General features: G+C 45.8%; 1 protein-coding gene across 3 annotated transcripts in view; it reads right to left on the reverse strand.

The window, feature by feature from the left end:
- Nucleotides 1-25,598, reverse strand: part of si:dkeyp-73b11.8 (BPTI/Kunitz domain-containing protein) — a 40,833-nt gene that overhangs the window by 12,693 nt on the left and 2,542 nt on the right. The window contains exons 2-6 of one of the 3 annotated variants that reach the window (XM_052120135.1): nt 23,204-23,395; nt 22,328-22,504; nt 22,175-22,219; nt 22,001-22,076; nt 14,848-15,194 (exon numbers count right to left, since the gene is read on the reverse strand). The exons of 1 other annotated variant lie outside the window; for it this stretch is intronic. In XM_052120135.1, the coding sequence (XP_051976095.1) occupies nt 15,086-15,194; nt 22,001-22,076; nt 22,175-22,219; nt 22,328-22,504; nt 23,204-23,395 (599 nt within the window). In that variant the 3' untranslated portion in view covers nt 14,848-15,085. Of the gene's footprint in view, nt 1-6,361; nt 6,476-14,847; nt 15,195-22,000; nt 22,077-22,174; nt 22,220-22,327; nt 22,505-23,203; nt 23,396-25,598 lie in introns of those variants that run through there. One more of the 3 variants, XM_052120132.1, reaches the window with a different exon arrangement.

The following is a 25,598-nucleotide window of genomic DNA, read 5'->3' on the forward strand; positions in this document are numbered from 1 at the left end:
CGCCTCCATCGCCAGCCGCATCGTCCTCAATACCGTGGGAAGAAGGAGCAACACGCGGGGTGGCTGGAGTGGCTTGCTCACGGTTGTAAGCAAGCCGCGACCGCAACGTTGTCATGGTCATGTTCTCGCAGTGAGAACATGAACCATCCACAAACGCAGCCTCGGTGTGATCGCTACCCAGACACACGAGACAACGCCTTTGGCCGTCGGAAGCGGAGAGCACTCTACCGCATCCAGAAACAACACAGGGGCGGAAAGGCATCTTTATAAAGACGCGTCCTTAAAAGGACGTTCAACGCCACTGTGTTTGCTCTTTTAGAGGAAATTACTCTTTTAAATAAAATCACTCTTTTTTAGGAAAAAAACTTGTGAGAGTTTTTTAATCTGCGCTGTCGAAGCGCCCAGGGGCAGGAAGTGCACAGCCGTGCAACAGGAGATAGCCGCTGTTGTGCGCCGTAGAATCCAACAGCATGCAGCAGAGGGATAGCAGGAACTCGGTGTGTATAAGCAGCAGTTGCAGACACGACCATTGGTTCCGAAGAAATTTTCTGAATGAACTCCCGTATTTGCGCTGCTTAAATACCCGTATGTCCGTGGGCGGGACATGCAAATACTGGTTGCCAACTCTCATTGGCCTTTTTTCATAGTTCAGAGGTGAATATCGGCGCTCAAGAGAGACCCCTAGTGTCGCTTCTCTGACACAACGTGGAGAGAGCGACAGAAGGGGAACTCCATCAACTGCAAGATGCTATCCTATCAATATGGGCCAACATTTCTAAAGAATGCTTTCAGCACCTTGTTGAATCAATGCCACGTAGAATTAAGGCAGTTCTGAAGGCGAAAGGGGGTCAAACACAGTATTAGTATGGTGTTCCTAATAATCCTTTAGGTGAGTGTATATTTAAGTATTACTTGTAATGGCAAGTTTTGGGCTCATAACTCAAATGTTTAAATTAATGTATTTTATTTATCTTGAAAAATCCATAGTGTCCTGAGATATCTCACTGGTCTTTTTGACAGATCTAGACTCTGTAAACAAAAATGTGTCTGCGGGCTGAATGTCTCTGATGCTTTCTGCCCGTCATTCATTTTGAGCATCCTCATAATGTTGTAGTTGCAGCAAATTATTGAGGCATAACAAACTTTAAGCCATGTTGTTCATAATAGTTGTCAGTTGAGTGGGTTATTTTACTACTGATGTTTTTAACAAATATTTCTGCTCTCAATAAAGCTAATTTGTCATTTTTGGAGTTTGGGGTTTTGGAAAGAGAGGGTGTGCCTAATCCAACGGCTCAGTCTTGTGGAAGTAGAAGGACTCACTTACTTTGTATCACTTACAGCACCTTTAATAACTAACTTTTAGTACAAAATGGAGGCTATGGGAAATACCCACAATCCCTTGATGCTTAAATTATTTAATTATGTTTCCTTGGTCAGAGGAAACATATGGGGGCATTTAAATTGTTATTATCAATAATTCATATATATTTGAGCTCTTTTGATTTATTATACATGTTGTTTCATGTGATGTCACCAGGGTAATTTGTGTTCCTTTTGGTCAAGTTTGACCTTGTTTACTATCTCAGTTATCCTTGTGCATGTGTGTGGCAGCGGGGGCGTGGTCAAGCGCCCGTCCGGGAGAGGAAAGCAGTAAGGACGCTTACACCTGAGCTAAATTATGTCTCTAATTCCAGTGAGCACGAGGAGAGCGGCATAAAAGCAGACACTGAGCCTCCAGTCGGAAGAACCCGACAAGCCAACCCAGTGTACTTGAGTTCTATTGTATTGTATTGTAGTGTATCTTATCTTTGTGAAGTATTGGGAGAAAGACGGCAATTAAAGCCTTACCTTTTAGTTGGAGCCTCGTTTCCTGTCATCCTTCCCGTAGCCAAGCACCCCTGTCATACAGCCGGCGTTGGCGTTGTTGAGCCTGGAGTAAATTCTCCTGTGTTAGTCGCCCCAGTGTGTGGAGTTTTGCTCTAAGATCGAGAACGAACTGAATTTCATTTTTGCTATTAGAAGGTCCCTCCTCCCAAGCTTCACGGATGACGTCAAGGACCCCGCGTGGGCGTCGCCCGTACAGCAGCTCAAACGGGGAGAACCCTGTGGGGGCTTGCGGGACCTCTCGTACTGCAAACAACAGGGGGTCTAGCCACTTATCCCAATTTCTAGCTTCATCGTGTACGAATTTACGAATCATGTTCTTGAGCGTTTAATTAAATCGTTCCACTAAGCCATCGGTCTGGGGATGGTAAACGCTAGTGCGAATCGACTTAATGCCCAAGAGCTCGTAAAGTTTGCGGAGTGTTCGTGACATAAAAGTCGTGCCTTGATCAGTGAGGATTTCTTTCGGAATCCCCACCCGGGAGATTATTTTGAAGAGTGCCCCGTTTATTTAGACTACGTGCGGAGATGTTGCTCAGAGGCACTGCTTCCGGATATCGCGTCGCATAATCCACTATGACTAACACGAAGCGATGTCCGCGTGCTGACTGTTCTAATGGCCCGATGAGGTCCATCCCAATTCTTTCGAAGGGGACCTCGATCAATGGTAGAGGGCGCAATGGCGCTTTTGTGGTGGCCGGTGGGTTTACCAGCTGACATTCACGGCACGCCGCACACCACTTGCGGACGTCACCGCCAATGCCCGGCCAATAGAAATGGGCTATTAGACGGAGAAGTGTTTTTCGTTCCCCTAGGTGACGGGCCATAGGATTATAGTGAGCCGCCTGGAAAACCATTTCCCGGCGGCTCCGTGGAATCAACAATTGAGTCACTTCCTCCTTTGTTTGAGCGTCCTGCATCACTCTGTATAGCCGATCTTTAATCATGGCAAAATATGGGTATGAAATGGCGATGCCCGGCCGGAGCTGTTGACCATCAATTACTCTCACTTGGTCAAGAGCATGTTTAAGGGTTTCGTCCCGTGACTGCTCTAGAGGGAAGTCCCCCTCAGGGAATTCCCTGAGAGGAGGAGTGGCCACCTCGCCCCTTCCCTCGTCATTCAGAGCAGCCGAGGACGACCCCGGCTCCGCCTACCCTGCCAAAGCATTGCACACCGCACACCTCTTTATGCAGGACCCATCCACGCAAATACCCTCTAAAATATCTCTATAATTCGGCCAATCCGTACCCAAGATTAGCGGATGAGTGAGACGGGAACTAACCGCTGCCTCCACACTATGGTTTCTGGGGAACAGCCTGCGGGACGTCGGAGACCCGCACCACCGTCCCCACCTCCATCAGCGAACACTGATCCCGGAAGTGGTCCGGGTCCCCGCACCTCCAACAGGCCGGCCCAGGCATTGCGCCCGCACTTGTGCTGGCGGGCACCCCCACCTGAGGAGGAGAGCGGCTGAAGGACGGGGAAGGAACATTCTCCCAAGGCCGGGAAGCTGGTCGCACATACACTCCACGCCTGCGCGGGGCAGGAACGGGCCCTGGGAGAGAACAGAGCGAGAGAACACAGGGGAGGGGGAGGAGGGGGGTGCAGACACAGGGGAAGGGTAGAGAGAGAGAGAAGAAGAGGGCTCGTCCGCCCTCAGGATCGCCGCCAAATGGTCCTCCTCCAGACGAACAGCCTCCTCCAGCGACGCCGGACAGGAGAGGAATTGGCCCCATTGTTCGAGCGGCCAGCCCCAGATTTCTGCCGTGCACTCAAACAAATCGAGGAAGGCCTCAGGATCATCTGCTGCCCCCATCTTCTGTAACGTGGGCGGGGGCAGTGTAGCGCAGGTGTCTGGGGTCGCGGTTGTGGCCAACGCGGTCTCCTGGCTGAGGAGGCTCTGGATGGCGTGCCGGTCCTCTGCCTGAGCCCGCGTGATTTAAAAATATTTAATGGCAATATTGGTCCTGACGGAGCTCAAGCAAGCATTGCTGGTGGCTTTGGTGTAACGTCGCGAGGGACTGGAGGACCTCCGCCAGCTGGGAGGACTCTATGGGGCGACCTTTCTCCATGCTTGGAATTTTATTTTTATTTGTATTTATTTTTTTTAATTCCTGGGTTTCGGCATCAGCGTAACAACCCTCACGGGAAAGATGACAGGAAACGAGGCTCCAACTAAAAGGTAAGGATTTAATTGCCGTCTTTCTCCCAATACTTTACAAAGATAAGATACACTACAATACAATACAATAGAACTCAAGCACACTGGGTTGGCTTGTCGGGTTCTTCTGACTGGAGGCTCTGTGTCTGCTTTTATGCCACTCTCCTTGTGCTCACTGGAATTAGAGACAGGTGTTAGGCATAATTTAGCTCAGGTGTAATCGTCCTTACCGCTTTCCTGTCCCGGACAGGCGCTTGACCACGCCCCCGCTGCCACAATGTGCAACTGAAGCGCAGGTATGTACATTTCTGTGGAGAATTACGTTTATTTAATGACTAACCTAGAAACAATTATCATATTTATTTGAGCTGTACTAGTGTTTGATGTAATGTTGAATCAATTCAATTACAATTATTAACAACAGTAGAAACAAAAATATTTAAATAGCAAATTTTTTGAGTTAAGTGTACTTGCATCTAGTTAACTCAAATGAAATAGTTAAGTTCACTTTGCTTGAACACCAAGTTAAAGGTACTGTAAGAGATTTTAGCTGTTCTAGAATTTCCACATACTGAAAAGTTGGTTTAGCCATGCCCCCTATTTCCAAATCTCACACTCAAAAGATACCAAATGAAGCCGAAATCGTGCAGATGCAGTTGTCAAAAACAACAGCAGCAAAATAGTGCCCTCAACTGACAACTGTTAGAAGTACCATGGCATAAAAATGGCATTAAGCATCAATAATGTGCTTCAACTACAATACCTCAATTGAATTGAGGGAATGAGTTTACTCAATCAAATGAGTCCAATGAACTTCTTAGGATTTTCAGTGTGAACTATTTAGGCTACATTTCACTAAAGTTATAGAAACATCCATGTAAATCATGTTAAGTGAGATTTGTATCTTGAATGAGTAATGTGTAACTTATCTAGACACAGTCCACACCTAGTTTTTATTATGGTCATAATTGTCGTCATTGCAGATACACACTGTATACTTCTCTATATACAGTGGGCTCCAAAATTACTGGCATATCTGACTGGCAATGCTCAAACAATACTTAAAAAATAAAACAATATAATTACTGAGATTAACTCAAAATACCAACATGTGAGAAATATTGTACTTTATTAATGTTTCAATGAAACCAACCAAAATAATTTATTGATTTAATTAAATATCACTGTCTGAGGGCCTGGGTAGCTCAGCAAGTATTGACGCTGACTACTACCCCTGGAGTCGCGAGTTTGAATCTCAGGGCATGCTGAGTGACTCAAGCCAGGTCTCCTAAGCATCCAAATTGGCCCGGTTGGTAGGGAGGGTAGAGTCACATGGGGTAACCTCCTCATGGTCACGATTAGGGGTTCTCATTCTTGACCGTCCCAGAGCCAGCGCCAGCGCCTGTAGCCTCGACCGTCCCAGAGCTTACTCAAACATTTTTCAGTAATAATGCACATTATGCAATGTAGAGATCATGCAATTTTGTAATTATTGAAACATGCCATTTGAATAAATTATTTTAATTAAAGTATTTGATATCAAAGAATGATGGAGTCTTAAGACAATCCAATCTTTAGTGGTTTTACACAGCTTTTGTTGAATGCATAAAGTTGTTGTAGCTTAATGGACCTCTGAATTGTGCCAAACCAAGTCAACAACACATCATATGCCAAAACATCATGTCTGTTTACTCATTTTATATGTGACTAACTCATTTTGTGTATATTATGCAAATGCAATTATTCTTCTCATATCTGTTTTGTTTAAAGAAATTGAGATATGTGACATCACCACATTGCAAGATTCATACTTTTTATTCTATAACCATATAAAAAGATCCTCTATAGCTGTAAGCTACAAATACTTCCACATTTGGGGAGAAAGTAGTACCTTTATGGCATTCATGTCCCCTCCCATTGGCCCAGCAAAAGGAGTTTCTATGGTGTGGTGGGGACACCGTAGATGGTTAAAATGATCAAATTTGCTCATGCTTGTATATTTTCATTTTACTTTATTTCAAAACACAGAAAAAAAGAGGATTCAGATTTGTTTTAGTATTTTCTTTAACATTGGGAATATTTAATTTCCTCCTATTTGCCCAATTGTTTTCAATAACAGTTTGCAATGCCGAGTGGCTCACAAGTTCATACTAATAATCACCCAAAAGATTATTCAGAGCAGAACAGAAAACAACACAGTTAAGTAATGAGGAACAAATGGACCAGATTTAAATCACACTCATAAAACAAATGATTCAGTTCAAACGATTTGTTTTCTATAAATTGTGTTTTGACAAATAAATGCAAACACTTACCTGGTTTCACATTTTGGGCCTGTATGTTGTGGTACAGAGCAAAAATGAACAAAACTATGGCAAGTTCCCTCATGATGAACCACACAGTCGTTTGAACGTTGGTGTAAATGGAGGGTTGGAAATTACAATAAGAGAGGGAAGGATGTTTTGCCCTTTGTACTTTGTCTTGATAAGAGCAATAAACTTTAAGGAGGGGCAACATGCTTGTGTTACTATAGATTCACAGTGTTATTGCTCTAATACCACGACTGCACAGCACTAAGAAAAGATGGAGCCATATCTATGCCATGAAGACAGTGATATTTCAAAACATATGCTGTTATAATATGTTCATAATGTTGCTTTAAGAAATCTGATGGTAATTTAGCTACAGTAGGAAAAATTGATTGAACAATAAAGACTGCCAATCCCAAAATAAGTGACTAATATTGGAGAACTCACTTGATTATTCCTGAACACCTCACTGTGGGGAATTATTCAGAGGTTACGTGTCAAAATAGTATCTGGCATGATGCCAGTATGACGCTCCACATATTCTGTGACATTAAGGTTCATGTTTCAGCACTGGCTATACCTCAAAGTGGAAAAGATTCAATCGACAAATCCAAATCCGTCTACAGCATGTTTATAAACAACAAGAAAATAGAGCGGTGAATGCAAAAACGTGTTTGGTGTGAACGGCTCTTAAAGGGATAGTTCACTCAAAAATGATAATTCTCTCATTATTTACACACCCTCTGTTATGAGTCAGACGAGGAGTGAGGATCTACATGCAGTTTTAATGGGAAAACAAAAGATGAACCGGGTAACTCGGAATATACAAAAACATAGGGAACAAAATAAGACATCCACGAGGGGAAAACCAAAATATAAACAAGAGAAACATCCCCGAAGGGCACAGGCAGGAACATATTCAGGAATAGACATTACAATTAACTACTGACAACGAATGGTGAAACAACAGGGTTTAAATACACATGGATAATAAATAAACGATACACAGTTGAGAACAATGAATGATTTTCCCCAAGGAGCGGATTCTAGACGCTCCTAAAAAAACCCCACAAAAACAAAAAAAACGAATCGTCCAAGGAGTGAAGGGGGAGCTCGGGGTGGGCAGGCAGACCAAGGAGGGGACAAGGGGCAAACAGGCAGTCCACAGGGGGCCCAAGGGGCAAGACGGCGGAGCCGTGGAAGGCTCTGGAGGTGGAGCCGTAGAAGGCGGAGCCGTGGAAGGCTCGAGGATGATCTCAGTGGTCGCGAGCACTAGCAGAGACTGGGGAGACTTCTTTGGCCATAAGGGAGTGTGGTCCTGGGGACATTTGAGGCTACAGGCACTGGCTCTGGGACGGTCGAGGCTGCAGGCGCTGGCTCTGGCTCTGGGATGGTCGAGGCTGCAGGTGCTGGCTCTGGGACGGTAGAGACCGGGAGGTAGGGCCAGGATGGAGCCGGAGACCAGGGAGACCAAAGAAGATCAGGCGGACGAGGAGTGGGTCAGGAGGCCTGGGAGGCGGCCAGAGGACGGGAACTGGGTCAGGAGGTCTGGGAGGTGGCCACAGGACAGGGACTGGGTCAGGAGGCCTGGGAGGTGGCCACAGGATAGGGACTGGATCAGAAGGCCTGGGAGGTGGCCACAGGACCACAGCCATGGAGAACTCCGAGGGCGGAGTCGTGGAAGACTCAGGTGGCAGAGCCATGGAAGGCTCAGGAGACAGGGCCGTGGAAGGCTCAGGAGACAGGACCGTGGAAGGCTCTGGAGACTGGGCCGTGAAAAGCCGGAGGCGAAGTCATGGAAGGCCCCGGAGGTGGAGCCGTGGAAGGTTCTGGATGCGGAGCCGTAGAATGCTCTGGAGGCGGAGCCGTGGAAGGCTCTGGAGGCGGAGCCGTAGGCGGCGGATCCGTGGAAGGCACTGGAGGCGGAGCCGTAGATGGCGGAGCTGTGGAAGGCTCTGGAGGCGGAGCCGTAGACGGCGGAGCCGTGGAAGGCTCTGGAGGCGGAGCCATAGATGGCGGAGCCGTGGAAGGCACTGGAGGAGGAGCCGTAGACGGCAGAGCAGTGGAAGGCTCTGGAGGCGGAGCCGTAGACGGCGGAGCCTTGGAAGGCACTGGAGGCGGAGCCATAGACGGCAGAGCAGTGGAAGGCTCTGGAGGCGGAGCCGTAGACGGCGGAGCCGTGGAAGGCTTGAGGATGATCTCAGTGGTCGCAAGCACTAGCAGAGACTGGGGAGAAGGTGCCCTCTTCCTTCTCTTCTTTGGCCATCAGGGAGACTGGGGACAGTCGAGGCTACAGGCACTGGCTCTGGGACGGTCGAGGCTGCAGGCGCTGGCTCTGGCTCTGGGACGGTCGAGGCTGCAGGTGCTGGCTCTGGGATGGTCAAGGCTGCAGGCGCTGGCTCTGGCTGTGGGACGGTCGAGGCTACAGGTGCTGGTTCGCTGACCGAGGCATGCGTGAGCTCTGGTTCGCGGAACGTGGAATGCGCTGCCCTGGAAGGTTCTGAGGACGAAGCCTTGGAAGGCGGAGACTGGAGAGTGGAGGCCTTTCCTCTTCTCCTCCTCCTCCGGGCGGACGTGGCTGTGAACGCTGACTCTGGGACGGATGAGACTTCCAGCGCGTTGAATTAATCATGCCCCCTCATTCCAAACCCGCCCTCCAAAGATAGTTTTGAGACCAAAACCGAGCAAAAGAGAAGCATTGTTTGTTTTTGTGGCTGTCAAATTCAACAGTGGCACAATAACACCCTCAACTGACAAACATTATGAATCATAGCCTCAATAATCTGCTTCAAATATAACAATGTGAGAACGAACAAAATGATTGGCATGTGAAAAGCGTTAATGTTTGCGACACACAGACACATTTTGTTTCCTGTTTACAAAGTCTACAGCTGTCAAAGAGACCGTTCATATATCTTGGGACACTCATTTCATTAATATCTTTAAGGGAGTAAGACATTTTTTGCATACACCACCTTTAAATATTGATCTGTTTCTCACCCACACCTATCACATCACTTCTGAACATATGGATTTAACCACTGGAGTCATATAGATTACGTTTATGCTGCATTGATGTGCTTTTGGAGCTTCAAAATGTTGGTACCAATTCACTTGCATTGTGAGGACCTACAGAGCTGAAATATTCTTCTAAAAATATTTGTTTGTGTTCAGCAGAAGAAAGAAAGTCATACACACATATATATATATATATATATATATATATATATATATATATATATATATATATATATATATATATATATACACTCACCTAAAGGATTATTAGGAACACCTGTTCAATTTCTCATTAATGCAATTATCTAATCAACCAATCACATGGCAGTTGCTTCAATGCATTTAGGGGTGCGGTCCTGGTCAAGACAATCTCCTGAACTCCAAACTGAATGTCAGAATGGGAAAGAAAGGTGATTTAAGCAATTTTGAGCGTGGCATGGTTGTTGGTGCCAGACGGGCCGGTCTGAGTATTTCACAATCTGCTCAGTTACTGGGATTTTCACACTCAAACATTTCTAGGGTTTACAAAGAATGGTGTGAAAAGGGAAAAACATCCAGTATGCGGCAGTCCTGTGGGCGAAAATGCCTTGTTGATGCTAGAGGTCAGAGGAGAATGGGCCGACTGATTCAAGCTGATAGAAGAGCAACTTTGCCTGAAATAACCACTCGTTACAACCGAGGTATGCAGCAAAGCATTTGTGAAGCCACAACATGCACAACCTTGAGGCGGATGGGCTACAACAGCAGAAGACCCCACCGGGTACCACTCATCTCCACTACAAATAGGAAAAAGAGGCTACAATTTGCAAGAGCTCACCAAAATTGGACATGGTCTGATGAGTCTCGAATTCTGTTGAGACATTCAGATGGTAGAGTCAGAATTTGGCATAAACAGAATGAGAACATGGATCCATCATGACTTGTTACCACTGTGCAGGCTGGTGGTGGTGGTGTAATGGTGTAGGGGATGTTTTCTTGGCACACTTTAGGCCCCTTAGTGCCAATTGGGCATCGTTTAAATGCCACGGCCTACCTGAGCATTGTTTCTGACCATGTCCATCCCTTTATGGCCACCATGTACCCATCCTCTGATAGCTACTTCCAGCAGGACAATGCACCATGTCACAAAGCTCGAATCATTTCAAATTGGTTTCTTGAACATGACAATGAGTTCACTGTACTAAAATGGCCCCCACAGTCACCAGATCTCAACCTAATAGAGCATCTTTGGGATGTGGTGGAACGGGAGCTTCGTGCCCTGGATGTGCATCCCACAAATCTCCATCAACTGCAAGATGCTATCCAATCAAAATGGGCCAACATTTCTAAAGAATGCTTTCAGCACCATGTTGAATCAATGCCACGTAGGATTAAGGCAGTTCTGAAGGCGAAAGGGGGTCAAACACAGTATTAGTATGGTGTTCCTAATAATCCTTTAGGTGAGTGTATATATGCTTATGCCCTTGCCTTTAAGTACGGGCTCCCCATCATTTTCACAACTGCCTGCATTCAGGCTGTTATAATTACCATAAAGTCACAAGCACTTTCATTATAAATAAACTCCCTTCCTGACTGGGTTCATAAGGAGTTAATTATGACTATAGTTCATATATTCGTTATGAGCGCTCTCCTACTGGCCATCACAAGGATCACTCACTGCGGCATGCTCATGACGGTCGTCGTCCCATAAGACTGCGCCGCCATGTTTCCTCTCGGGGAAGTTATGTCATGTAGTGCTGCATGATGGGATTCATGTGATGCTGCATGATGGGATCCCATATGCGTTACTACACAATGTCAAGTGGACTGAAGTTGTAAAGGAATGTCTCGGTTTAGTACATATCCTCGGTTCCCTGAGACGAAGGGAACAAGACATTGTAAAGGCTAGCCGCACTACAAGACTCAGAGTTCTTGAGGCATGAGCGATGCACTCCTTGTTCTCAGTTTCAACTAGGTTGTGTATGAAGGCACTCCCATATGAGTTTCTATGCAATGTCTCGTTCCCTTCATCTCAGGGAACCGAGGTTATGTACGTAATCGAGACATTTTGAGATGCAGAGTCCAAATGTGTCCTGCCACTTTAATGATCCACCCCAACAGTAAGGAGCAGGGTAGGGTTGCACCAGCTGTGCGTAAGTTCTCATGTAAGTTGGGACTTAAAGTTTAGTAGCTTAGTAACTACTAGTTCGTTTGTAACTAATTCAGTGCTTATTTTGGTTGCACCACTTAACTAGTAGGTCATAAGCTCTCTGTAATGTAATGTGTAGTATGACGTTTACCTGTATTGATCCAATAAGCAGCCTTCAAATTTATACACAGAAGTGTTAAAAAGCCATGCATTTCAATTTGATTTTGTTACAGTTGATGTTCAAACCTTGTCTTCTCAAATAACTGTCAGTTATAATAAATTATGTGGCCATTGAAATACGAAACAGAACAAGATTTCATTAATGATATAGCTTATGCAAATAACAATATTCAATAACTGTATCTAAAATGAATGATGGATAATAAATAAATACTAATACAGCAGGCTGGAAAAATAGACATTTATTCATTATAATATTTTATATATTTTGAAACTTGACACCAGGCGACACAGGAAAGTGCACCGTTAGATCGGTTTCATGCTGAAGAAGTACGTTTTTAAAATAATGTTTTCTCCCGGAATTGAAAACGAGTATAAGAGCCAACATCATCATACATGTTTTCTCCCATTAATGTAAACAAGTGTAAATGCCAACATCATCATACATACATCATACAAGACTAAAGCCTGTCAACCAAAACAAGCTCATTGATGTCATTAAGTGAGTGAGTATTCCGCAACTACTTTACTTAGTACTACCTAAATTTAATGTTGCAACCCTCAAATAGTAGTATGTAAATTGTGACTTAGTGCCCATTAACACCACAACTAATCTAAGTTGTAACTTACGTATAGCTGGTGCAACCGGTCCCAAGAGAGGAGTAAGTATAAAATGGCTGCTCGTTAGGGAGTGAGGTGTAGAGTGAAGGAAGGCTGTGGGCAGAAAAGGTTTGAGGAGAAAGTTTGCCAGTTGTGTATGTGTGTTGTGAGAAGTAGGAATGCCAATGGAGTGAGAACAAAACTGTGTGATTTGCACTAAAAACTGTAGACTGGATGTAAAGACAGGACAATCTGCCATACCGATTACTCGTTTGTGTGTTTTGCATCAAACCTTATCATATGAATTCATAACAATCATGAGTCTTATGGAATCATTTAATAGACTTCTGAATTATACTTTTGTGTCCTTTTGAAACTTGAAGATGTAGTTACCATAAACTGCCATTGTATGATATCATTGAGCACATTTTTTTTCCTTCACAATGTCTCCCTTTGTGTTAAGAAAAAGAAAGTCATATGGGGTTATAACAACACAGGGATGAGTAAACAACTGCATTTTCATTTTTGGGTGAACTATCCCTTTAAGTGTGCCAGATCGTGGTAGTCTCCATAATAGAGCACTAGAACTGGCTTGCAATTTGGGAAATTGCAGTGTGCAAATTGCGTTCAGCACTAATATTTGGGGTACGTTTGCAATAATTGGGTGCTAAATTCATGCAGACTGTGCGATTAAACGGTGCAATCAGTGGCAATAATTAATTTTCAGTGATTTCCCCCTTTGTCTCTGGAAATCATAAATGTTTTTAAATAAATGGGAAACACTTTACAGTAAGGTTCCATTTTTTTAAATTAGTTAACAACATAGTTCACAAGAACAAACAATGAACAATATGTAACATAAAGGATGGGAAAGGAGGAGGCAGGAACCGGCTGAACAGTAAACATAAATTTGAATAAGAAACTCAACATAAAACAAACAAACAAACAAACAAACACAGATACATATGCAATGCTGCCGTGTGCATCGCTCTCTCTCTCTCTCTCTCTCTCTCTCTCTCTCTGAACTGGTGTCTCCGGCTCGTCTTTATCACCCTCCTGGCTGATTAGCCTTTTTCAAGGCCTCCCATATGTCTTCATGGCCCGGCCCCGCCCTCCTCCTCATCACACAATACTATTACAGCATTCATTAATCTTGGTTAATGTTAATTTCAACATACAATATACTATAAAAAATAGAAATCGTTGTACATGTTAACATTAGTTAACACTGTCGCATGGTCCTCGATTACTCCTCCACCCTCTCAGGTGGATGACTGCCGCTCCTCTCCGGGCGGATCGGAGTCAGACCCATGATCCCCGGCGGACAGTACGCCCTTCCGCGTTCCCGGCGACTCGTGGGGACACTCCTCCGCCCCTGGCAGCAGCCCTACCACTCCAGGCGGTCGGGGAGTCAATTCCCTCCTCCCCTCGTGGACGGCGGTCTTCTTTCGACCCCTCCGTGTTTCTGGGGATTGGCATGGCTCTCCTCCACCCCTGGCAGCGGCTCCATCGCTCCAGGCGGTCGGGGAGTCCAGTCCCCACTTGCCTCGAGGACGGCGGCCATTCACCGCGTCCGGGCAGTCGGGCTACTCCTGTCACGATCCCCTGTTGTCTGCCCTGTGTTTCACTTGTCAACTGTCATAAACTACACTTCCCATAATTCCCTGCCTTCATCACTGGCCATGCACCTCATTGTTCTCACCTGCATGTAATTTAGTCATCGTTGTGCTTGTTTATTTAAACCCTGTTTGTTCCCTAGTCATGGTCGGTCGTTGGAAGAAGATGTTTGGATGTGTTTGTTCATGTGTCATGTTACCTTTGCCCTCCGTGGATGTTTCTCCGGCCTGTGTACCCCTTGGTTGTCTTTCGTGTTTTTGTTTTATTTTCCAGTGTTGTTTGCCTAGTTATTTTGCCAATAAACTGCATTTAGATCCTCACCCCTCGTCTGCCTTCACCTGCCTTCGTAACAACTCCATCCCCCAGCGGATGGCAGCGTCGCTCCCCCGGGTGGACGGCAGTGTCGAGGACGGGCATCCCTCCTCCCTCCCGGGTTTCGGCACCAGTGTAAAGGGATTTAGATGGGCAAGGAGGAGGCAAGCACCAGCTTGACAATATAAATAATAGTTTAATGAGAAACTTAAACAAAAGACACAAACACACACGACGGACATGCTCCGTAAACAATCTCTCTCTCCCGCACCATCTTCCGCAGTCGGCCTTTATCCCTCTCGGAGGCTTGATTAGCCTGATAAGGGACCGGGTATGTAGAGTCACCACCCGGCCCCACTCTCCGCCCTGCCACAATGATTACATATGATTATATTACCTATCAGACAAAGGCATTAAAGTTCAGAATTTAATGATTGTGTCCCTAAACTCTACTGTAAAAGAGCTGCCAAAAACATAAGCATGTCTGATTGGTGATTTCTATAGAGAGGAAGGGAAACAGACATGGACAGCTGAAAAAGACACTTGAATGTAAAATAAATGTGTATTTTATATATCCCAAAAGACTGTTTACAAAATGTTTTAAATAAAATAAGTCAATTAAGAACATGCTAACTTTTCTACTTTATATTTTTATTGAAATATTTTAGCTTTAAAGGACATATAACAAAATCAAGTGCAAGTAAACAACAGAAATATTATACACCTATTTATCTGTCCTTCTTTTAGAACAAATTTTGCCAAAAAAAATATTTTGTATACAAAGATTGCTCAAAGTTTTTATACCATAATGTACATTTGTGATGAATTACTGGTAATGGTCAGAGCATTCAAGTTTCAGTACTGATGAACAGACATCATTTTGCTTCATCTAAAGACATCTCAATTATCTCCTCTTTTAATGGTTTCTCTGTTGTCTTTGCATCTTCCTTTTTCTTTCCTTTCTTTTCCTTTTTTGATCCAGACCTAAAATGAAATTGAAGAATAGTAGACATGTTGTTATAAGGTCTATAATGTCCAGTTACACAAATGTGTTTTCTTTTTTTTTCTTTTTCTACCTTTCAATAAATACATTAAATGTGCAAGTGCAAGGGTATTTTTTCCATAAATGTCAGGTTGGGGCATGTTGTCATATGTGTGTTATACAATTATACAATTGTTAAATACAATGTTTTCTGGCAAAAACAATATTTTTGGACACATGTTTGCTGTTTCAAAAACGGTTTACTATTTAAATTTGGCTGACAATTGTGACAACTTACCCCTCTGTTGAGCTGTATATTTTTTCCTTGACAATAACGTAAGATAAGGTATGTTCCCTATGGAGAGGTCTCTCCTATTGCGTAAGTAGCTTACGCTATGGGAAAACTCCGTTTCTCGAGAAATACTGAAGTCTTTATGTAAAACGCATTGCAGCTGCACAGCAGACAGTAATGAGCGAGTCATTGGCTGTGCTGCGGCAACTGCTCGAACCAGTGACGGGGCGACTTAGAACATGCGACCAATGGGGCGCTGGCCCGCGATTCAGCTGCCAGAGCCTGCTGAAATTAGCATATGAGGGCTATATAATGAACGTCCCGTCATGCCAGTTCTTTTAGATTTAATCTCCTTCAGCGAAGACCTTCTCTTCGCTGGATCCTCCGGATTTTTGGAGTCTTTCACCGCCGTGGACAAGCTTACAGCGGGACTGCTGAGAGGACGCCGGCATCTTCAGCCGCCTTCGAAGCCTTCTGCTACGCCATCCGGCGCGCATCGCATATCCTTTACTGAACAAGCGTTCGCCCCCGCGACGCTTTTAAGAGTAAAACAGTTATTTTCCAGCCGTTGTTTCAAATGCCTTCAGCCTGCGCCTCATGCAGAGGCCCTCTTTCCGACGGAGATCGGCACACCATCTGCAGTCGCTGCCTGGGTCTGGACCACGCAGAAGCTGCACTCATTCAGGGCGGATGCTCTGAATGCGACTCCTTGGGCCTCGCCGAAGCGCGACTCGCTTTGCCGTTTTCACCGCAAGCGAGCCAGCTGCCCCCGTGCTGCCACCTCTGTTCGAGCCGCGCAAGAAAAAGCGCCGCTCACAGAGGCTGCCAGAGCACCCCGACTCCGGTGATGTCACGCCGGCTCAGTCCCCGCGGGCATCACCGCTACCAGATGTCTCCCCGCCGCCGGTCCATTCCCGAGAGCGGACCTGCACCCCTCCAACAAAGCGGTGGGTCTCGTCTCGTTCGGCACATCAGGGGACGACGACGGAGAGGATGACAGCCTCTCTCTTGACGCTGCATCCGACGACGTGTCCGCTGATGCCGATGGCGCGGGGTCGAACGAGCCCGGGCACCAGCATGGACTCGGAGATCGTCCGTATCCTGTCTAAGGCCGTGGAAGACCTCGGGCTCGACTGGTCTTCTCCGGAAGAACACGCCCGCAGCCGGCTGGATAAGTGGTTCCTGCAGGGGCGCCAGCAGGCCCCCCGACAGAGACCCTCTCCTTTCTTCCATGAGGTGCACGACGAGCTCACAAAGTCATGGAAAGCCCCGCACTCGGCTCACCTAAAGCCTTCTTTCTCTTCTTCGCTCTCCTCAGTGGACGGCGCGAGAGAAAGAGGCTACGAGGCAACTCCGCCCCTAGAGGAGACTGTGGCCAACCATCTATGCCCACCCTCCACCGCTGGATGGAAGGCCAGAGCTTTCACCCATCGAAGCCGTGCAGAACCACATCAGCTCTCACCGGTCGCGCATACGCCGCCGCCGGTCAAGCTGCGTCAGCGCTGCATTCAATGGCGGTTCTACAAGTGTTTCAGGCCAAACTTCTCCGCTCTATGGACGAGTCTGGACCTGAACCCGACGCTTTTAAGGACCTGCGCAGTGCTACGGACGTAGCTCTGCGAGCCACAAAGGCCACCGCCCAATCCATTGGCCGGGCCATGGCTAATTTGATCGTCCTTGAGCACCATCTGTGGCTAACGCTAATGGAGATGAAGGACGCGGATAAGGCACCCTTCCTTGATGCACCTGTCACTCCGAGCGGCCTGTTCGGACCTACGGTGAGAGATTTCATGGAGCGCTTCACTGATGCGTGGAAGGATTCGCAAGCTATGCATCACTTCCTGCCTAAGCGCTCCAGCTCATCTCAAAAACCGCCCCAGCAGCAGCAGCGAGCCAGGGCAGAGCCGCCCATCTCCCAGCCGAAGAGCAGACCTGAAAAGGACGCTCGACGCCGCTCGCGTTCCGCTGGCCGAAGAAAGCCGCAGGAGTAACGAGGCCCTCGACCCAGAATCACCCTGAACACAGAGCCTCGTAAGTCTTCCTAGCAGCAGGAAGAAAGAGAGGGAGTACGTGTCTCGCAAATGCCGGACCGCTCCTCAGCAAACATTTAAAACATTACCCAGTCCCCTTACAGGCGGCTGGAAATGTCTATACAGCAGTCAATGGGCCAGTCATAAAACTCGCTCACCTGCAATCAGACGCCGTTTTCACGGCGACACACAGAAATCACCAAAAGAGTCATTTTCTGCCTGTGTCACTAAGGGTTCACATGTCCACACTAAAGTGCGCATTCCCACATATCAATACTGTCCAAACAGTGCCAAACACCTCCCCAGCTCAGGCTGGATGTCTCAAAAATGTAGATCGTGTGCCTATTGTCATGTATGCACCACTACACACAAGCACTGTTCTCACAGTTATAAACACTTCCCCAGTAAAAGCGGGAAGTGCTATAAGTGTAGCGTGTGCTCTGCCGTATTGCACGCACCCCTACACACAGCTACCCACACAGTTTCAAACAGCTATGCCGCAAACATCACAGATGCAATGCGCGAGCTAAGAAACTCCCCGCTAAATGCGGAAAGCTTTATGAATGTGGCTGCGTGCCCATAATGATGAATGCACCCCCACTTCAAAACACTGTTCATACAGTTTCAAGCACCTCTCCGACTCATGCTGTGAGCATTTCGAAATAGCGCATGTGCCTGTACTCTCACACGCACCTCTGCACTCGGCACTCAATACGGCTGCTCAGCAGCACCTGCGCCTCTGAGAGCCGTAGATTCTGTGTTAGCACAAAGCGATTTGCCGGCGGGCCCATACGTCACTGCGACACGCTCCCAGCCGGCATTCAGCCCATATCTGTCGCGAGCAGAAGCCTGGGAAAAATCCCGACATGCCGAAATGGGTTTTGAACATAATAAAACACGGATACTCACTTCAATTCGCCACGAGACCACCCCGCTTTTCAGCGGTGGTCGAGACGAAAGTGAGGAAAGATGTGTCACATGTTCTACGCACCGAGGTGCTCAAACTGATAGAGAAGGGCTTATAGAAACTGTTCCTCCCTCTTTGAGCGAGGCAGGTTTTACAGCGCTATTTTCTCGCCCGAAAAGGACGGTGGCCTTCAGCCCCATCCTGGATCTCAGACATCTGAACAAAGCGTTAATGATTCGCTCGTTCAGAATGTTAACAACCAAACATATCCTCGCGCAAGTTCGCCCCGGGGATTGGTTTCTATCAGTGGATTTGAAAGACGCTTACTTTCACATCCCGATAGCGCCTCACCACAGGCCCTTTCTGAGATTCGCTTTCGAGGGACAGTCATACCAGTACACAGTACTACCATTCGGCCTATCATTGGCCCCCCGTACATTCACAAAATGTATGGACGTGGCACTTTCCCCCCTGAGACAGCAGGGAGTGCGGATACTGAATTACCTCGACGATTGGCTAATCATAGCACAATCAGAGGTTCAGTTAATGACACACAGATCTTGGACTATCAGCCATTTACAATGCCTGGGTCTGAGAATAAATTTTGCAGAGAGCGTGCTATCCCCCAGCCAGAATTTTTCTTTTCTGGGAATAGTGATAGACTCAGTGCAGATGACAGCGCGCCTCTCATCAGAGCGCGCACTCTCTATTCGACGCCTTGCAACATCGTTCAGAACGGGCGCGCACGCCCCCGTCAAACGATTTCAGAGAATGCTTGGTCTCATGGCCTCGGCATCAGCTGTACTCCAGCTAGGATTGTTGCACATGCGTCCTCTCCAGCGCTGGCTCAAGAGCCGTGTCCCCACTCACGTGTGGCGCTCGGGCCACTTTTTGATCAGCGCAAATCACGGCTGTATAAAAGCCCTGACGCCCTGGAAAGCCATAAACTGGTATCAAACCGGCGTGAGTCTGGGCTTGAATACGCGGAGAAATATTATCATGACAGATGCCTCCAAAATAGGATGGGGGGCCCTTTACGAGGGCAGGCCTGTTTCCGGCTTTTGGTCAAACCCGGAAAAGCGCCTACACATAAACTGTCTGGAAATGAAAGCAGTCGCCTTGGCTCTCAGAGCCCTGCTTCCGTACCTGCAAAACGAACACGTCCTGGTCCGAACGGACAACATGACGGTAGTTTCGTATATAAATCGCCAAGGTGGACTCAGGTCGAGCTCCCTGCACTCTATGGCCAGGGAGCTCATCCTATGGTCACAACACCACCTGCGCTCGCTAAGGGCAGCGCACATGCCAGGCGTCCTGAACCAAGGAGTGGACATGCTATCCAGAGACAAAGTTCTCCCAGGAGAATGGTCTCTCCACCCTCTGACGGTTCAGTGGTTATGGCGAACCTTTGGCGAGGCAGAGGTTGACCTCTTCGCCTCCAAGGAAAACGCGCACTGCCCTCTCTTCTTCTCAAAAAGCACGGACGCGCTCGCCCAAGTTTGGCCGAGCCGCCCCTTGTATGCTTTTCCCCCGATCGTGATGCTGCCTCAGGTCATCAGTCGGATCAGGGAGGTGAAATATGCAGTGCTCCTGGTAGCCCCACTCTGGAAAAACCAGACGTGGTTTCCAGAGCTGGTGCAGATGATGCAATCTGCCCCATGGCCGATTCCGCTGAGGCAAGACCTCCTCGGACAGGCCAGCGGGATGATTCTTCATCCCCGCCCCGATCTGTGGGCCCTCCATGCATGGCCCCTCAACGGATTCCCGAGAACCTCCCCAGTGGAGTTCTGAAAACCATTACTGAGGCGCGAGCCCCCTCTACGAGGCGCTTGTATGCCCAAAAGTGGAAAGTGTTCAGTGACTGGTGTGATACCAAGAGCTTGAACCCCAAAACGTCGCGAGATACCAAGTGTACTCGCCTTTTTGCAGGAGCTGCTGGAGGGGGCCGCACACCCTCCACGCTCAAAGTCTATGTGGCTGCCATAGCGGCATCACACAATCCTGATAAAGGACATTCATTAGGAAAAACGATCTGATCGTTCGTTTCCTAAGAGGCGCTAGGAGGATGAACCCTCCTCGCCCACCTTCGGTGCCGATCTGGGACCTGGCCACGGTCCTGGACGCACTCAAAGGTGCCCCGTTCGAACCTCTCCGAACCGTGCACCTCAAGCAGCTCTCGCTCAAAACCACGCTCTTGCTGGCACTCGCTTCAGTTAAAAGAGTGGGCGACCTGCACGCGCTGTCATCAAGCGCTGCTTGCCTGGAATTTGGACCTAACGACTGCAGAGTTGTCCTTAGGCCAAAGCACGGGTATATTCCTAAGGTGCTCTCTACACCCTTCAGAGCACAGGTGATATCTCTGGCAGCGCTATCGTCCTCAGCAGACGAAGGTGATGCAAATTTACTCTGCCTGGTCAGGGCGTCAGAGTATATTTGGAACGTTCTGCCCTGTTCAGACAGACGGAACAATTATTCGTATGCTTTGGCGGCCGAACTAAGGGTCTCGCTGTCTCAAAGCAACGAATATCGCGCTGGATAGTGGATGCTATAGCGCTAGCTTATGGAGCCAAGGGCCTTCAATGCCCCTTAGGCGTCAGAGCTCACTCTACGAGGAGCATGGCCTCCTCGTGGGCATGGTCGAGTGGGATACCCATTGAAGATATTTGTGCGGCGGCAGGCTGGGCCTCGCCTTCGACATTTATCAGGTTTTATAACCTACAGGTCCCCTCACTGCATTCCAACATTCTATCAGTCTGACTTGTATATGCTGGCCATCATCTCCTCCCTTATAAGGTCCGTCTCTGACCGACTTAGAGGGTTTATTATGCGTACCAGTACACAAAAGCTCAGTACATGAGATATGTGCTTGTGTTTGTACAAGGAGCGCCCCACCTTGAAGGCAAGGGCGCCCTGTCATACCCCACTATATAGCTCGCCGCTGGCCGGCTCGTGGAATATCACTTTGCTTTAAGGCTCAGGCACCTGCCTCTGGCTTTATAGAGCGAAGTCAGCACGCACAGCGTTTTACATGGTGTTCCCATAGCTTAAGCTACTTACGCAATAGGAGAGACCTCTCGATAGGGAACGACTCGGTTACTAACGTAACCTCGGTTCCCTGAGAGGAGGAAACGACTATTGCGTAAGCTGCCGTGTCTGTGCTTGGTCAGTTCGCTTCAGTCGATTGAACCTAAAGGAACTGGCATGACAGGACGTTCATTATATAGCCCTCATATGCTAATTTCAGCAGGCTCTGAGCGCGCGAATGCGGGACGCGCCCCCATTGGTCGCGCGTTCTAAGTCGCCCCGTCACTGGTTCGAGCAGTTGCCGCAGCACAGCCAATGACCGAGCTGCCTCGCTCATCACTGTCTGCTGTGCAGCTGCAATGCGTTTTACATAAAGACTTCAGTATTTCTCGAGAAACGGAGTTTTCCCATAGCGTAAGCTACTTACGCAATAGTCATTCCCTCCTCTCAGGGAACCGAGGTTACGTTAGTAACCGAGTCGTTTCTATACATTAATAATAAGTCTACTCTGAGAAATATTCACTGGAATGAAAAGTGAGACAATGAAAAACATACTTCTTGACTGCAAAGACAATGACCACAATGAGAATAATGGCTCCAATAAGGCCCATGACAACACCTATGATAATTCCTGTTGGGATCAAAAATAAATTAATATCAGTGGGATCAACAGAGAATTAAAAAACAAAATACATAGGTAAAGAAGATCTTGAGATATTCAACACTTACCGACTTGTACATCTGTTTCATCTGAATGATCTTCATGGCCTACATCTATTCAAACATGTGCCACATAAAATGTGTACATTGATAAGTTGTTTTCCTTACACATATTAAGGGTAACATCATTGCTAAACAAGTTTAATTTCATTCAACACATACCTGCTGCATTGAAACATGTGCCATTGCAATGATTAAATGTCAAGAACCGGTTTCCATTGCCCACACAGCCACTCCAGTAGAATTTCTTGCATGTGTGATGCTCTGGGCTGTAGTAATACCGGATATAGTTGCCAAAACAGTCCCCTGGTAGTTTTGGAAGCTGGCAGGTCTTTTTATCTGGATTATAAAAGAGACCTGAATAAAATCACTTCCTGTACATATGGATAGTTGCAAGCTAATCAAACAAGCTTTTATTTTTACCAAAGGGTGGCAGCATTTTCTTGAGTTAGAGATGTTATGTGCTAACATCTATCTATCTATCTATCTATCTATCTATCTATCTATCTATCTATCTATCTATCTATCTATCTATCTATCTGTCTATCTGTCTATCTGTCTGTCTGTCTGTCTGTCTGTCTGTCTGTCTGTCTGTCTGTCTGTCTAAAGTATCTATCTATCTATCTATCTATCTATCTATCTATCTATCTATCTATCTATCTATCTATCTATCTGTCTGTCTGTCTGTCTGTCTGTCTGTCTGTCTAAAGTATCTATCTATCTATCTATCTGTCTGTCTGTCTGTCTGTCTAAAGTATCTATCTATCTATCTATCTATCTATCTATCTATCTATCTATCTATCTATCTATCTATCTATCTATCTATCTATCTATCTATCTATCAGTTTGTCTGCCTGTCTGTCTAAAGTATCTATCTATCTGTCTGTCTATCTATCTATCTATCTATCTATCTATCTATCTATCTATCTATCTATCTATCTATCTATCTATCTATCTGTCTGTCTGTCTGTCTGTCTGTCTGTCTGTCTGTCTGTCTGTCTGTGTAATAGATACAGTAAATCAATGTGGAGTAGTTACCGTCCGTCGGAAACAGCTCTTCAGCTCTGTCAGAACAGTTTCTCATGCAGTGCTTCTCAGCAATGAAACGGTTTGCATTCCCACCCACTCCTTTGTATTTGAAGAGAAGACACTGATCTTTATTCATGTCGTAGTACATGTACACTCTACTGTCGGATCCCGTCCCTTCTTCTGGTGGTTGACTACAGAATTCTAGTTTAGGAAAACAAGAGATGTAGTTTGATTGGAATTAAATCCTTGTCTAAGGGTCACATCCACATGAATATATTTTCATTTGAAAACACACTGAACTTGCTACATTTATGCCTCTTAACCACACTGGAACGACGTTATCCTCCATCATAAATGGAGACTTTAGAAGATGGTTTCTATTACTGCATACTTTGGAAAACAACGGCATGAGGAAACTGAAAACAGAGTTTTCAAATTCAAATGTTTTAGTGTGGATGTTGCCTCAGTTGTATGAAAGCTATGTTTAAGGTAACATCCATGCTAACACATTTTCGTTTAAAAATTGATTGCTTCCCCTAAGTTTACATCTCTTGTTCACACTGGAACAGTGTTTTCCTCAATTAAAATGGAGCATTTCGAAAACACTCTCCATGACCACATACCTTTGAAAACGATGATGTTAAGAAACCCAAAATATAGTTCTCAAATGAAAACGGATTAGTGTGGATGTGGCTTAAAAGTGGTTAAAGAGGAGGTCAATCAGAATATCCTATCTCAAAACTATAAACCCTAAAGTTGTCATTGACTATGATTACATGGACACCAGAAAGCGGCTTATTGCAAGAAATATTTAAATAACAAATCTGATTTAAGTCTACTTGCATCTAGTTAACTCAAATGAAAGTAAATTAAATTAAACGTTCACTCTGCTTGAACACCAAGTTAAAGGTACTATAAGAGATTTGAGCTATTCTAGAATTTCCAAAAACTGAACTGTTGGTTTAGCCACACCATTTCTCTCTTGAATGAGTAATATGTAACTAATCTAGACACAGTCCACACCTACTTTTTATTATGGTCGTAATTGTCGCCATTGCAGATACACACTGTATACTTCTCTATATACAGTGGGCTCCAAAATGACTGGCACCTCTGACTGGCAATGCACAAACAATACTTAAAAAATAAAACAATATAATTATTGATATAATAAACATTTCAGTAATAATGCACATTATGCAATGTAGAGATCATGCAATTTGTAATAATTGAAACATGCCATTTTAAATATGAATTAATTGTTTAAATTAAAGTATTTGAAATAAAAGGATGATGGAGTCATAAGGCAATCCAAGGTATCTTTAGCGTGGGAGCACGGTACTGGACTGATGAGGAGTGTGGGAAGCGAAGTGCCCGTCTGTGCTCGTTTAAGGCACAGGCATCCGTCACTGACTCGGCAATATCTGCATAATGGACGGCCCAAAACAAATAATGTTAAGCGAAAATTCAAATGAAGAAAACTGTGGATGTATTAATTTGGAACTATATCAATTGCCCTGAGCCCCCGTTAATTTCTGACCCTGGATGGAACTAGATATGGAGATGAGAGATGTAACAGGTGTTTACGCATCTCTCTTCACCATGCAGCTGGTTTATTACAAAAAGCATTTTTGCTGTTTCTGCCTTTCTTGCAAATGTGCTGCATTATGACTAATGAGGGAGCGCCAAGATATGAAAGGCGCACGCACTTGCAAAGTTAACAGCTTATGTTAACAGGATTGATATAGTTTTATCACATCACTCACTTACGGAGACGTGGTATAACGCCATTTGCATGTTGAAATAACAGGTTTAGGAAAGTTTATATACCTGTAACATCTTAAGTGCAGTAACTTACTGTTACAGTGACAGAGCCCTTCCTCATTGTGCACACTAACACTTCAGACAGCTGCACAAGAGAGAAAGTGAAAGACATCGGATTTACTCGTGCTGCTTCTGGAATTACAGTTTGATACAACAAGTTTTTTAATTTGATTTGTTCATCTCATCTGTATCTACTGGTTTACAAATTCACAGCCACACTGTAAAATGAATAAAAGTGTGCCGGAATTTCCCGCATTATGAACGTGGAAATTCAGGAAATTACTTGCCGAATTTCAGGATCTGCTTACTGTATTATATTAAAATGTTGAAGTTGCCCTAGTTCCCCTCCTTTATGATTTAATTATACAAGAAATTCATTACTCTGCAATCTGCTAAATTAATGCAATGAAATCCCGCAGGCCCTAGATTGGGCATCTCTGCTCTATGCAGATCCTTTCAAGACCCTCCACATTTTGGGGTCTCCACTTATCAACTGCTGAGATGACCATGGCAGAACATTGATTTTTTTGTGTGGATCTTGATTTGTATGTTTTGGGTCATTATCTTGTTGGAATGTCAC

The sequence above is a fragment of the Xyrauchen texanus genome, chromosome 46, assembly GCF_025860055.1.
Source record: "Xyrauchen texanus isolate HMW12.3.18 chromosome 46, RBS_HiC_50CHRs, whole genome shotgun sequence".
In the NCBI taxonomy this organism is placed as follows: domain Eukaryota; kingdom Metazoa; phylum Chordata; class Actinopteri; order Cypriniformes; family Catostomidae; genus Xyrauchen; species Xyrauchen texanus.